Source organism: Globicephala melas, chromosome 13, assembly GCF_963455315.2.
Source record: "Globicephala melas chromosome 13, mGloMel1.2, whole genome shotgun sequence".
In the NCBI taxonomy this organism is placed as follows: domain Eukaryota; kingdom Metazoa; phylum Chordata; class Mammalia; order Artiodactyla; family Delphinidae; genus Globicephala; species Globicephala melas.
In genome coordinates, this window is record NC_083326.1 from 39,809,310 (window position 1) to 39,822,500 (window position 13,191).

At 44.4% G+C, this 13,191-nt stretch overlaps 1 protein-coding gene across 4 annotated transcripts in view; it reads right to left on the reverse strand.

The window, feature by feature from the left end:
• MAPRE2 (microtubule associated protein RP/EB family member 2) overlaps nucleotides 1-13,191 on the reverse strand; it is a 162,243-nt gene that overhangs the window by 96,709 nt on the left and 52,343 nt on the right. The window contains exon 1 of one of the 4 annotated variants that reach the window (XM_030876523.2): nucleotides 3,336-3,610. The exons of 2 other annotated variants lie outside the window; for them this stretch is intronic. In XM_030876523.2, the coding sequence (XP_030732383.1) occupies nucleotides 3,336-3,454 (119 nt within the window). In that variant the 5' untranslated portion in view covers nucleotides 3,455-3,610. Of the gene's footprint in view, nucleotides 1-3,335; nucleotides 3,611-13,191 lie in introns of those variants that run through there. One more of the 4 variants, XM_030876525.3, reaches the window with a different exon arrangement.

Genomic DNA, 13,191 nt, shown 5'->3' on the forward strand with positions numbered 1-13,191 from the left:
AGCAGAGCAAGAGCTCGACTTGTTCGCTCTGTGAATTAAACAGTCACCTCAGATGGCCCACACCACATTTATTTTTTAGGCAGCTCTTAAAATATATGGATTTCTATCGCTCATAAATGCAATGAGGAAGCTGGGCCTGAGAAGGCGATCACACAGGAGTGGACGTGAGCCGTGGAAACACGTCCAGTCAGCTCTGCTGAGCCATTTTTGCCCTTGCTCTTTTCAATTGAAATTGCTAATGGAAGGGTAATTTTCTAAAGGAAACTTGCTCTGCTAATCGAAGTGCACTCTGTTTCAATAATGATTTACCACCCCCTCTAGTTCAGTCTGTAAAAATGGGTTCTGTTTATACCAAGAGATACCTGGATCAAGATATCTGGGTTGTGAACCATATTTGATCCTTATTTATAAACAATCTCGTGCACATATTATGACAATAATGTCTCCTCCTGGGAAGAGTGACCACTTGCCCCCAGATGGTGCTGGAAAGAACAGTCTTGTTCTCTGGGTGTCTGCTTCTCCTCTCACCTGTGCTCCCAGCCAGGTGAGGGGTGTTCTTGTCCTGCAGTACCTGGAAGAGTCCCCTTTCAGTAATAACTGCGCTCATCTTATATCTACATACCTCTTAAGATGGTGTTTGTTTTAGATATTTGAAGTTAACTTCACAAAAACTTTTATAAGAATGTGATGAGAGAGTCTATATGTAATAAGAAAAGGTAGAAAATAAAGCCAAAGATTGAAGGACCTGCTGCGGCCCTACCTAGAAGTCAGTAAAGGAACCACAAAGAGAATTCCCTGTGATACTCCCAGGGCTCTCAGCTGACTCAGGCCCCTCCGTGGCACTCCAACAGAACTCTCAAGCTCACCTCATCGTTGGGGGCCAAAATGAACCTACAGCCAAAGTAAAACTTATGTGGTTAAATCTCTCCTCTGGCTTTCAAATTGCCTTCCAAGTTTCCTCAGCAATTAAATGGCAATATTACTCCAGCCTCAGGACGCCAAAATAATTATGGAACACTTCCTGGATAGAAAAACGTGTCACATTTTTCCTTCCCCTCCACCCCTCCAAAAAAATAAGTGGTAGTTATACTACGTTGGTCATCCACTTTGAAAGAAAAACAGACCAAGGAAAATATCAAGTGTGTCTGTCTCCATGTGCACTCTTTACATAACACAATACAAATGTAATTTTGGAGTCTTCTTTCATTTAACCTATGACTTCTCTCACTATAGCATCCAATACTCCTATTATATTAAATACAAAGGTGATGATGCTCTTAGTGACTTAAGATTTTGCTCAGTCAGATCTTTATTCAAATTCAGTTTTGTTTTTCACATAATTTCAGGTACCATACAGGGACTCAGACAGCAAACTGGAAATAGTTCAGGAAATGGAAATAATAACTTGGACTGAATTTAAAAGGTGAATAAATTTTTATTTTAAAGCAATAATTCATCAACAAAAGGTAGCATTTAACCTTTCTACCAAATGATTTTTCCACTGCCATTGCAAGTTCGCTCATATGACTAATAAAACCCAACCAGGCGACTGCCTTCGTTCGGCCCATGTGGTAAAATTCGAACTCTGTCTTAAAAACAACTGCTACCTAAGTGCCAGAGGTGAAATCACTGAAGAAATATGGGCTTCAAATTTATCACCTATAAGAGCAGTTTAAATAAGTGCGGTTTAAAAGCAACTCAGAGTTTTTGTTTTTGTTTTTAAATTCTACTTTAAGCTTTGGAATGTCCAGAGAAAGGTGGAGAGAAGTAAAGGAGAGAAGGGACCCAAAGTTCCAGTCTCATGGGTCTCCAAAAGGAGAGTCCCAGAGGTTGTGGACCAATTTTGGTTTATATTAAGCAAATTTATATTAACCAATTTTGGTTTATATTAAGTGCTTGGTTTAACCAGCACTTGGAATCTCTAAGGATGCCATGTCAACATATTACTTGGAACCATAGGCATGAGATTTTGGTGACCTCATGGGCACAGCCAAAATTAACTCCCACTATTTATGTAACTGCCAGAGATGACAGGGCAAAGATTGCTTATAATTTTTTTTTTTTCAGTCAGCTCATAGCATTTCTTTGGTCAAAGAGAGAGGATGTGGGGGTACTTTCGGCTCTATTTTTAAAATATGCAATATTTACACACACACAGACTAGTCTGCCCATAATACCATTTGAATGTTTAGATGAAGGCATTAAAAAAAAAAAGTTATTTCCTGTTGCTCGCTGAGAGGATGCATTTCAGAGGTATGTGCGCTCTGCCTCAAAGCAAAAGCATTGTTAGCGGTTATCAAGGTAACATTTAAAAATAACTACCCCAGTACAAAAGAACTTCAGAGGAAATATGAGCGAAGCTATCAGTCTCCCTTAAAGTCTGGCCTTGAGCTGCATTAGACTCTAGCTGCATTCTCCATTACATTGTTATCCTTATCAAACAATGCAAACAATTTTAATGAGCTTATCTACTAGAACATATTGCCAGATATGCTAATGTAAAAATGATGCCAACCGTACAGGCTGCCTCATTAATCAAAAGGCTCACAACACAATGACCAAGATCAGTCCCATCCTCAAATCAGACCTCAGCAAAATACCAGGAATTACCTTCCTACTGTAAATAAGAAGGGCGGGCTCCCCCACCCATGCGGAGGCCATAAACTCCTAAGAAAATGCATAACGGCACCCAGTTCTTTTCAGGTCCATTGCAGTCCAGTCTCTTTCTAATAAACCTTGGGTTCTATGGAGAAAATTTTGATGAATGTCTGACACCGTGACCTCTGCTGTCAATCCTTGCACCAATCAGCGAGCAGAATTCTTACAAAGCTCCATCAATCTGGCGGTTCAACATCACAGACTGCAGCTTAATCTAGAGGATTCCATCTTTCCTGCACACACGCACACCAGGGCAAGCGCAAACCTTTTCCTCACCATCCTCCTGGTTCCCTGTCTTCAGGCACAGCCTACCTCATGGTTCCTTTAAAATCTAAAAAGGAAGGAGGAAAGGAAGTGCTCCAGCCTGTCTCCCTTTGGAGAGGGGGAGAAAATTGCTTGCATTTTTAAATCAATGTGGAAGGAAAGAGATGGAGGGAGACCCCTTGCAGGCAGCAAACCTATTCACAAAATGCTTTCCATCTGCAATCGGGAAGCCTCCGTGCACACCCAACATGACACATGGAAACAGATAGCAAATAATCACAACCGCCTTTACAAACGCCCGTCTGCAGCCGGGTCCGGGGGCAGCGTCTGCTCCATTATATAACGGGCGGACTTCCGCGCGCCCGCCCGCCGCGGTCCCCCGCCCGGCGCCGCTCCCGTGCCAGCCCCATTACCTGTAGGAACGCTCCCCGCGCACTGTGTGCTTCCGGAAAGGAATGATGGTCCCGTTATCCTGGATGATGTCGTTGTTGTTCTCGCCATTTGGGGACAGGGTTTGGGTCGGCCCGGGCATTGGCGCACTCCCGAGGATGGAAACAAACCGCTGTGGGCTGGCTGGTGAGGAAGGTGGCTGCGTCTCGCCTTCCCGCTCGCCTGCTCCTCGCGCAGACCGCGCCTGCCGCCTGCTCGCTGCTCGCAGCTCCCTTCTCCTCTTCGGATCCCGCCCCGCCCTCTCGAGGCCCGCCCTCCCGGCTGCTGACGTCAAAGCGCCGGCAGCAGCACCCTGGTCACGTGGCCCGGCCCATCCCCATAGCAACCCGCTAACTCATCACCTCGTCTTGATTAGCGCTGGGCCCCGGCGTGACCACGCCAGCGGCTCCAAGCAGGCACCCGGGCAGGCCTACATCTGGCATGTAAAACCCCAGGCCACCCCCGGCCCCCCTCGCAGACTCGCCTGGGTCTGAAAACCAGCTCTTCCTCTAACCATTTCCTTTCCAACCCGAGCTCCCACTGCAGCTGTGTACACAAAAGAACGATTCAGGCAGAGGGGTGTGGGAGACCCTTTAACTCCTTCGATACCAAGTTCTTGTGTCATGAAAATTAAACTCCGTCTGGTTTCAGAAAAATATAACACGACCTGGTAGCCTCCTTCTAGAAAGTATATCAGACTAAGGGGTTAAAACTTCCAGGTTCCTCCCCCATTCTCCAAACAGCAGCAGCCGCCTCCCCGAAAGTAGCCCCAAACCTGAAAAGCTAAGAGGAAGCTGCATTTCCTTCTAATCAATATACCTTTACGTTAATAATGAGAAGATCAAAGATTGCAAATTAAGAGATTTTCTGCACAAAAGAATCCCCAGAGTTAAAAAAAAAAAGATAACCACCATTTTAGAACATCATGATTACACACGACCTCCCAATTCAAATTCTTATACTGTCTCCTGATACACATAATTAAATCCTTGTCATGTATTTTATTTCCTTTGAATTAAACACGTGAACATCCAATTTAGTATTTGGAGGCTCTCAACATTCAAGCTGTTCTGTATCATTGCAATGGAGCTTTCAAATACATTGGCTAGGAGCCAGGTACTATTATTATTACCATCCCTATTTTAAAGATGAGTAAACTAGTGAGATTAAGCAACATGCTCAAGGTCACACAGCCAGGAAGTAGTGAACTGGAACTTCAAAATGACGTGCTTTTATCAATGTGATTGGACAGTGGTGGTCTATGTTTAATGTGAACTCATAAATGTTATAGATCAAGGTAAGAATCAAGTACTTTATGTACTTCTCAACATGACCACTGTGAAAAGAGAGCCGTGAATAGAATTGCTAGTACTGTGCAAAGTGTATGGATTAGATTATAAATTCTGAACAGATTCCAGATGTGTCCAGTGCTTTCCTTCAGAAAGAAGAAGGGAGTTTGAAGGATTCTCTGCTTATCAAAAGTGGTCTCTGACCCTTTGTGGGGTGGGAAAGGAAGGAGAATTGGAATGTAAAAGACAGCATAAATATATGTCGCAGAAAGTACTAGGCTCATGCCTTCACATCATTGTATGGCTTACCAGCTTTATCATTTTGTGATACAGATGTTAAAACAAGTAAAAAAATTTGTCATTCCTGACAATTCTCCAGCATATTTCCCTGGTAATAAGTTATTTCTGGCATCAAGCTCCTAGAATTAGAGTCAAATGGTTTACAACCCAGATGGTAATGATAATCTTAAATAAGGGGGCATTTTTTCCTATTCTGAATTCTCCTTTTGAACTATATTTTAATAATTTTATTTTCTACTTTCTCCAGTGAATTCACAGTGCACAAGTTGATTCCTTCATCCATATCTCAACTGACATGAGAATTTTTTTTCATACAATAAGGATCCAATTCTGACCTAAGACTTCACAAGGTACAACAGACAAATATCTGAGTACAAGAGATACACAGCAAGCCTCACATTGCACAGTGAGCTAAAGGGGCATGAGAGTGTAGTTACTGCTACAAAGATCAACACTTCCTCTTACTATTTCTGTTACTTGACCCATGGCTGTTAATTTCCTTACTAATTTGTTCCTCTTCACAAAAGCTTCCCCTTTCTTTGGGAACAGTCTGAAGTTAAAAGGCACAGTCTACAAATCAAATATTTAATGTTTTCCGCATACATTCTCTCATTTGGGGCTCTTTTGAATAGCTTTCTTTTCCATGATCCCATATTTAAGTAATAGGTTACATAACTGGTGTTATCCTAGGGACTATGTTTGTCAGAATTTGAATGTATATATAGATCATTGGTTTTACCAACTAATTTTGTGGAGAGAATACTCCCACTGTTTCTGGGCTGTCCATGAAAAAGAGGACTATGGCCAGGAATTTGGGTGAATGGGCTGAAAGGGGAGGGGTAGTGAGGCAGGTGGAGGAGGTACCTAAGAGTCTTGTAAGTCTTCCTCCAGGACTGCTCTGAACCACACCACTCTACAGGGACCCAGAGAGCCCCCAGAGACTTGTGATTACCCTCCGAGATGCAGGGGTAACAGGGGTAATAATTTGAAAATATTAAACAGATGTGTTTTCATTCCTCTCCCCATAAATCAGGTTACCTGGCAGCCATTCTCCAGTTTAGCCCTGGGGAGAAGGGGAAGGCACATTCCACTTTGGGAAGGAGGATGCTAGGACAGAGAGAAACGCCAAACAGGCAGGAAGAGGGCGGGGAGAGTACCCTTTCCAACCCCAAGGTTGGAAAGAAGCAGGTGGAAGTGGGAAAAAGCAGAATCTCCCACCTCCGGGTCCCTGAAGGGAGACGTTAGAGAGGTTTTGGCTTTGTTCTCAGCCTAAGGGAATTTCTTTTGCCTAATGAGGCAGAAGTCCCATTTGAGACTCTGGGAAGAGATGGCTTTCAAAGAGTGTCTCCCCAACACCTTCCTCCCCAATCAAGGTGCAGCCTCATCACACTAAAATCAGTGGCTTGGTACAGTTAGGCAGAGAACCCAGGGAGAGAGGAGGACATCTAAAAGACTGAATATTCACGCAAGAGACCGAGCGCTCCAAAGACAGTCTAAACTGGAAGAGGCTGTAATACTGTGAACTTTTTAAAACCTTTCATTTCCCGTCCCCCTCAGCGGGGCCAAGAGAGTCGCACAGATCACATACACACAAATAAGCTAAAATGTCTCGTGTACATCTGACTGTAGGTTAAGGTTTGTCTTACGTACACAGACGTATCTAAAATAAAGTATATCCAGACCATCATCCTACATCTCCAACTGCCCCATAGAGAAATGGCTCCTCTTACGAAGCATCATGGATTGAAGCTGGGGCTCTGGCATCAGGCAGACTTGGGTCCCTGGCTTGGTTTCACCACCTGCGGGCTATGTGACCCTAGCAAGTTACTCTGCATCTCTAAGATTTAGTTTCCTCATCTATGAAGTAGGTGTAATAATACTGGTTTCATAGTGTTGCCGTGAAGATTAAATTACGTAGTACAGTTGAAGCAATTGACATAGTCTCTGGCCTATAGCAAATGGTCTTTAGTGGTAGATGCTATTTTTAAACAATAAGTTAAGCATACTCTGAAATGTTCATTCACTCATTCACTTGACACATATAGCTGGATTTCTTGTGTACTACAAGCTGGTAACATAAGAAGAAAAGTCCCAGGCTCTGTCCTCAAGGAACTCAGAGCTGTAGACGAGCAAGAGGAAAATATTGGCAATTATGACACAACATGATGCTGTGATAACGGCACCATACAGTGTGATATAGAGCCATAGAAGATGAGCACCTAATTCAGAAAGGAAACTGGGACGTAGGTCTGAAAAGTTTCCCCAAGGAGCTATTACTTAAGCCTTGGGTGAGTAATAATTATAACCTTTTTTGTTCACTTTCTCTGTGCTAAACAGAATACAAGATCCCTTAGGGAGGGGCTTCCATTGCTTTGCCCACTGCTATATCTTTGGTTCTCAGCTTAAGGGCTGGCAGGTAGTAGGCACTACATGAATACATAATTCACTGATTCAACAAATATCTGATTTGATTCTTACAATGACCCTAATGATGAAATTGAGGCTCAAAGAGCAAAAGCAACTTGTCCAGCATGTCTTGGCCCCAAAGTTGACATGCTTCTCCACTAGGCTCTACTGTCGTTTAAAAGAGGAACGGTAGTGTAGAGGGGAGACAAAGGGCTTCTCAAGCAGATATACTTAGGTACAGAGGTACGAAAGGGTGTGATATCCCTGGGAGACAGCAAGTTGTTTAGTATGGATGGAGAACAGAATGCACGATGGCAGAGGACAGGGCCAGGACCAGGTGCAGGAGGGGCTGTGGCCAAGCTATGAAGCTTGACCTTCACTCTGAAGGTGTTTTGGAACCATGAAGTGCTTTAGGAAGGGAAATTCATGGTGAAATTTGCATATCAAGAAGGTCTGATGCTGCAGTAGCATAGAAGACACGTTGGAGTATTTATTTATTTGTTTGTTTATTTTTGGCTTCGTTGGGTCTTCGTTGCTTGCTGCGCACAGGCCCTCTCCAGCTGCAGCGAGCGGGGGCCACTCTTCATTGCGCTGTGTGGACTTCTCATTGTGGTGGCTTCTCTTGTTGTGGAGTACGGGCTCTAGGTGCACGGGCTTCAGTAGCTGTGTCACGTGGACTCAGTAGTTGTGGCTCTCGGGGTCTAGAGAGCAGGCTCAGTCGTTGTGGCGCACGGGCCTAGTTGCTCCGCGGCATGTGGGATCTTCCCAGACCAGGGCTCGAACCTGCGTCCCCCATGCTGGCAGGTGGATTCTTAACCACTGCACCACCCAGGAAGTCCCATGTTGGAGATCAAAATGCATCAAACAGGGATGAAGGCCTAAACTTAGACAGGAGCCAAGGGGTTGTAGGAGCAAGCACAGATCTGAGATATTCAGAGGGAATAACTGCTATGATTTGTTGGACTAAATGGATGTGGGCACGATGTTGATGGGGATTAAGGGTGGGCAGTGAAGGAGAAAGATATTTCAAGTGAATCCTAAGTTTGTGGCTTGGGTGACCAAGGGGATAACGATATCATTCATCAAGATGGGAAATACATGGGCTTCCCTGGTGGCGCAGTGGTTGAGAGTCCGCCTGCCGATGCAGGGGACACGGGTTCGTGCCCTGGTCCGGGAAGATCCCACATGCTGCGGAGCGGCTGGGCCCATGAGCCATGGCCACTGAGCCTGTGCGTCCGGAGCCTGTGCTCCGCAGCGGGAGAGGCCACAACAGTGAGAGGCCCGCGTACCACACACACACACACAAAAGATGGGAAATACAGATTGAATTGTCCTTCTGGAAGAGAGATTCTCATAGCATGTTTTGGACATAGAGAAGTACCTACAGGACATCCTAGTGGTGACAGTGATTGGTCACCAGGCTTCACACACAGTGGGTGTTCGTTAAGTATTTGTTGAATAAGGGAACATGTGGGTCTTTGAACGTATATGTTTCACTTGGAGATACATATGATTTGGAGGAAATTGTCTCATGGGTGATCATTGAAGCTGAGGGTGTGGATGCCCTCACTCAAGGAGAAAGAGAAGGCCTGGGATGGAACTCTCTAAAAGCTGAGTGATAAAAAAGAAGCCTGCAAAGAGACGGCAAAGGATTTGGCCCGATGGGGCCAATCACAAGAGGGAGTGGTTTCACTGGGCCCAGGGGAGAAGTGAGTATCAGAGAGGAGGGAGGTGTCTCTTGGGCCAGATGTGTTTGAATCAGATAAGGGCAGAGAATGGGACTTCCCTGGCCGTCCCGTGGTTAGGGCTCCACGCTTCCACTGCAGGGGGCACGGGTTCAATCTCTGGTTGGGGAACTAAGATCCTGCATGCTGCGAGAAGCGCCCAAAAAAACAAACAAAAAACAGATGAGGGCACAGAAGTGTTGACTGGATTTGATAAGGTGCTCTCAAAGGTATTTTTAAGAGATTGAATTTCAGATCAGACCCATCAGTGATTACTGAAGAAAATAAAGAAATCTTCAATAAGTAGGGAAACTGTAATTCTTAGCAAGATCACTAGTATTCTGACCTAACAAATATACTGAAGGAATGAGGTGACATTAAATTACAGGTCATGTATATATTGTCAGCAACTAACTAGCATCAACAAGTATTTGCACTAAAAAGCTCTCGGCAGTATTGGAGGAGCCAATATGTTCATTAACGAGCACTTGTTAGGCACCAGATGTGTCCCCTTCTATGGGGTCAAGACCCACCCTTCCCCCCAAAAGTCAAACGAATATTTACAATGTGTGTTTGGAGAGCAGGATTATTAAGGCAGACCCAGCAGACACAGAGCAAGAGCAACGAGCGAAAAAGGAAACCAGCCGCCGTCCCAGTCCACAGACACAATCAAGGAAGATGGAACTGGGCACCAACCCAGATTTTAATTTTCCAAGTTCCTAGGTTATAGCACAGTCCTGTTTCTCTTGAGGTTTAGGCCAGAGAGCACCGATAATTGCATCCTGGCAGAAATCATTGTCTATTTCTCCAACATGTGAGGTTTGTCTAAAACAGGGATTCTGCATTGCCTTGGATTTGAGAAATCCAAAATACAACAGTAGAGAAGATGTGAAATCATCAGCCAGGAACGGATGCTAATCCTGATTCCATCCCAGCAGTACCTGCTCCTCACGAATGCCTTTTCCAAGTTAAAATGTGTTCACTGAAGCTGATAATCACTGCTGTCAAAGGCATTCACAGCTGTCACACCACCTTAGATGGAGGGAGGGGAGCTTCCTTAGATTGTTATCGCCTCTGAATGCAGACAGAAGATTCCACTTAGCGGTCACCACTGCTGCCCTGGGACAAGCAATTTTCCCATGCATATGTCTTGGTATTTTCCAGTAGGGAATGGCAGGGACAGGTTATCAATCAGTGGCTTAAAATATGCTCCACACCCAAAATGACAGCAGTGAATAAATACATGATTGGCCAGCCAGCGGCGTTGGCTCTGAAATCACATCGGTGGCATAGAGATGTACTTGAGAGTGGTCCTTGCTCGCTACTTTCACCCTGAGGCATAGAAGATTTTATTAGTTCTTTCTTTAGATCTGATGAGAAGTCTAGAATATGTATATGCCTCCTGGCTTTTAGTAATAGCGTTTTATTTAGGAAAAATTGGTAAATGTTTTCCCCCAGATGAAGAATGCCCTCCTTCAAAACCAACCTGAGCAGGTGGACTCTTCCAGGATTGACTTTTGAGATTACTTGTATCTGAAGATTATTTATCAGCCACAATTATAGCTAGGCCGATATGTCCACAAGGCAGAGTTTTGCAAGCCTCCTTCCTATTTGCTAGTAAAAAAGCAAGGTTTCTGTAATGTCAAAATATAGAACGTGCCATTGCTTAAGGGAAGATTTCTCTGTGTGTTGGAATTTGCTTTCTAATTCGCTTTTTCTTGGATTTTCTCGAGGTTGGACTTAATTTTGTGGAATAACTCACAGAACATGATGGGAACGCAATTCACAAACTTGCAGAACATTATGATTTCTGTAACCAATCAAATCTGTGCAATTTAAGGTTTCACTCTATTAAGTAAAAATGTGCTTCTGAATTATACCATCTTGTTAAACTGAAGAACTTTAAATATGTTTTCCATAAAAATACAATGTGATAAATGTTATAATTGAAGAATGTATTAAGTAGCACAGGAATATAGAAAAGAAAGCAACCATGACTGGAGAGACAGGAAAAGCTTCACCAAGGCCATGATATTTGTACTGGGGCTCGGTCATTCACTCAACACGCATTTACTGAACACCTACTACATGCTAGGAATAACGGGTGCTGGAGAGCCAGAAATGAGCAAAACAGGCAAAATTCTCTGCCCTCGTGAATCTTATACTTGAGTGTGTGATGTGTGTGTTGTTGGGTAGGAGGGTGGTTGTAGGAGGTGAGGGTAGAAAAGATTGCAGTGACCAGAATGTACAGGGCTTTGAACGGCCATTGTGAGGACTTTGGCTTAAAACCAAAGTTAGGAGCCATCACTCTGCAGCAGGCTTCACAGTATCTATTGGTCCAGATGCAGAATCCTCTCCAGCAACAAAGACAACGATAACAGCAACACCTAATATTTACTGGGTACTTTTTAGGGACCAAGTGCTCTGTTTCAATTGGGTAGGTATTTTTAATCCTCACAGAAACTTATGAGGAAAGGGGGATTTTAAGTCCTGTTTGTCAGAGGAGGCAGCTAGTTAAATAACTTAGCCAGTTCATCAGCCAGGAAGTGGCAAAGCTGGGCGTGAACACACCCGCCAGGCATCAAAGCTGTCATCCTTGTTCACTAGCTCAGGCTGCCTTCCACTAGGGTCTGATAAAACCTGGGTGCAAGAATGCAGAATCTAGGGCTGGGGAGCAGCAGGGTTGAGACGTTAGGACATGGAAGCAAGAGAAGGTAGACCGCTGCCCTGAAGGCAATTCAGTCTAGGGAGCGAGGAAGTAACGCCAGGAAAAGGGTGGCGAACGAGAGAATAAGGTGGGTGGGAATGAGAGGTAGGATAAGAGAGCAGTATTCATGGCAGTAAGGGATGGAGACTGGAAGGATAGGAGTTGTAAATTATGGTTAAGGAGGGCTTCCCTGGTGGCGCAGTGGTTAAGAATCTGCCCGCTAACGCGGGGACACGGGTTGGAGCCCTGGTCCAGGAAGATCCCACATGCCGCGGAGCAACTAAGCCCGTGTGCCACAGCTACTGAGCCTGCGCGCCTAGTACCCGTGCTCTGCAACTAGAGAAGCCACCGCAATGAGAAACCCGCGCACCGCAACGAAGAGCAGCCCTCGCTCGCCGCAACTAGAGAAAGCCCGCCCACAGCAACGAAAACCCAACATAGTCAAAATAAATAAATAAGTAATAAAATAAAAGATACTAAAAAAAAAATTATGGTTAAGGGAGAGGGAGGGAGGAGGAGATACCACAACTGGGGGTTAACGGTATATGTGATTAGTAGGGAAAATTAATTTTCTTACCCTTATTTATAGCGATTAACTATTTTCTTTTTCTGAGTAAGACTCAACCATCAATATACATTTCTTTGATATCTTCTGGAGGGGAGAGGAGACCACAGGCATTTTTTGGTATTTGTTTTCAAAGCTGAAATCTGCTTTCATTTTCACTATGCTAAGACTGTGACAATTCAACCCTCCAACGCTAGACATGCCTAGTCGAACGTTCTTACCGAAATGTGTCCATGCCCAAGTTCATGAAATTCCTTTACCTCCTTCCCCTATTTTATTTCCACGTTTAAACAAAACAGGTCTTGATGAACGGGCTGGGTAGGACAACTGAGAAAGAATAAAAGGCACCTTGGGCTCGGTTGAGGGGCAAAGGAAAGGAAGGGGCAAATGTTACCATTAACAAGTAAATTATCTTCCAGAAGCCTCACAAGCTTTCAAGAGACAATTTCTTTAGGGCTATCAAAAGTTAACTAGCCCACTGGACTTTATTTCTGATTTTGATATTAAAAAGTACCAACTGAGTAAAGAGACTCCTTAATATAAATTCAAAGCCAAGGTGGAGGGATGGGAAGACAGGAGTTCTAACAGGTACCAGTGGCCTCTAGAGTTTCAGAGCTACTCAGGACCTAGGCCACCCATGGCAGGGACATTGGGAGGGAGGGTGTTCCTGAGCCTGGGGCTTCTCTGACAAGGCTGGTGTGTGGGGGGCAGAACTACGGCTCACGGGTGGCTCCTCAACAGCGTGTGAAGTGAACATGAGGCCAGCAGCTGGGAAGCAGTGTGAGTAATGGAAGAGAAATTCCCCAATTTCTGACCTCATCCAAATAAAATTTTTAAAAAGAAAATTAA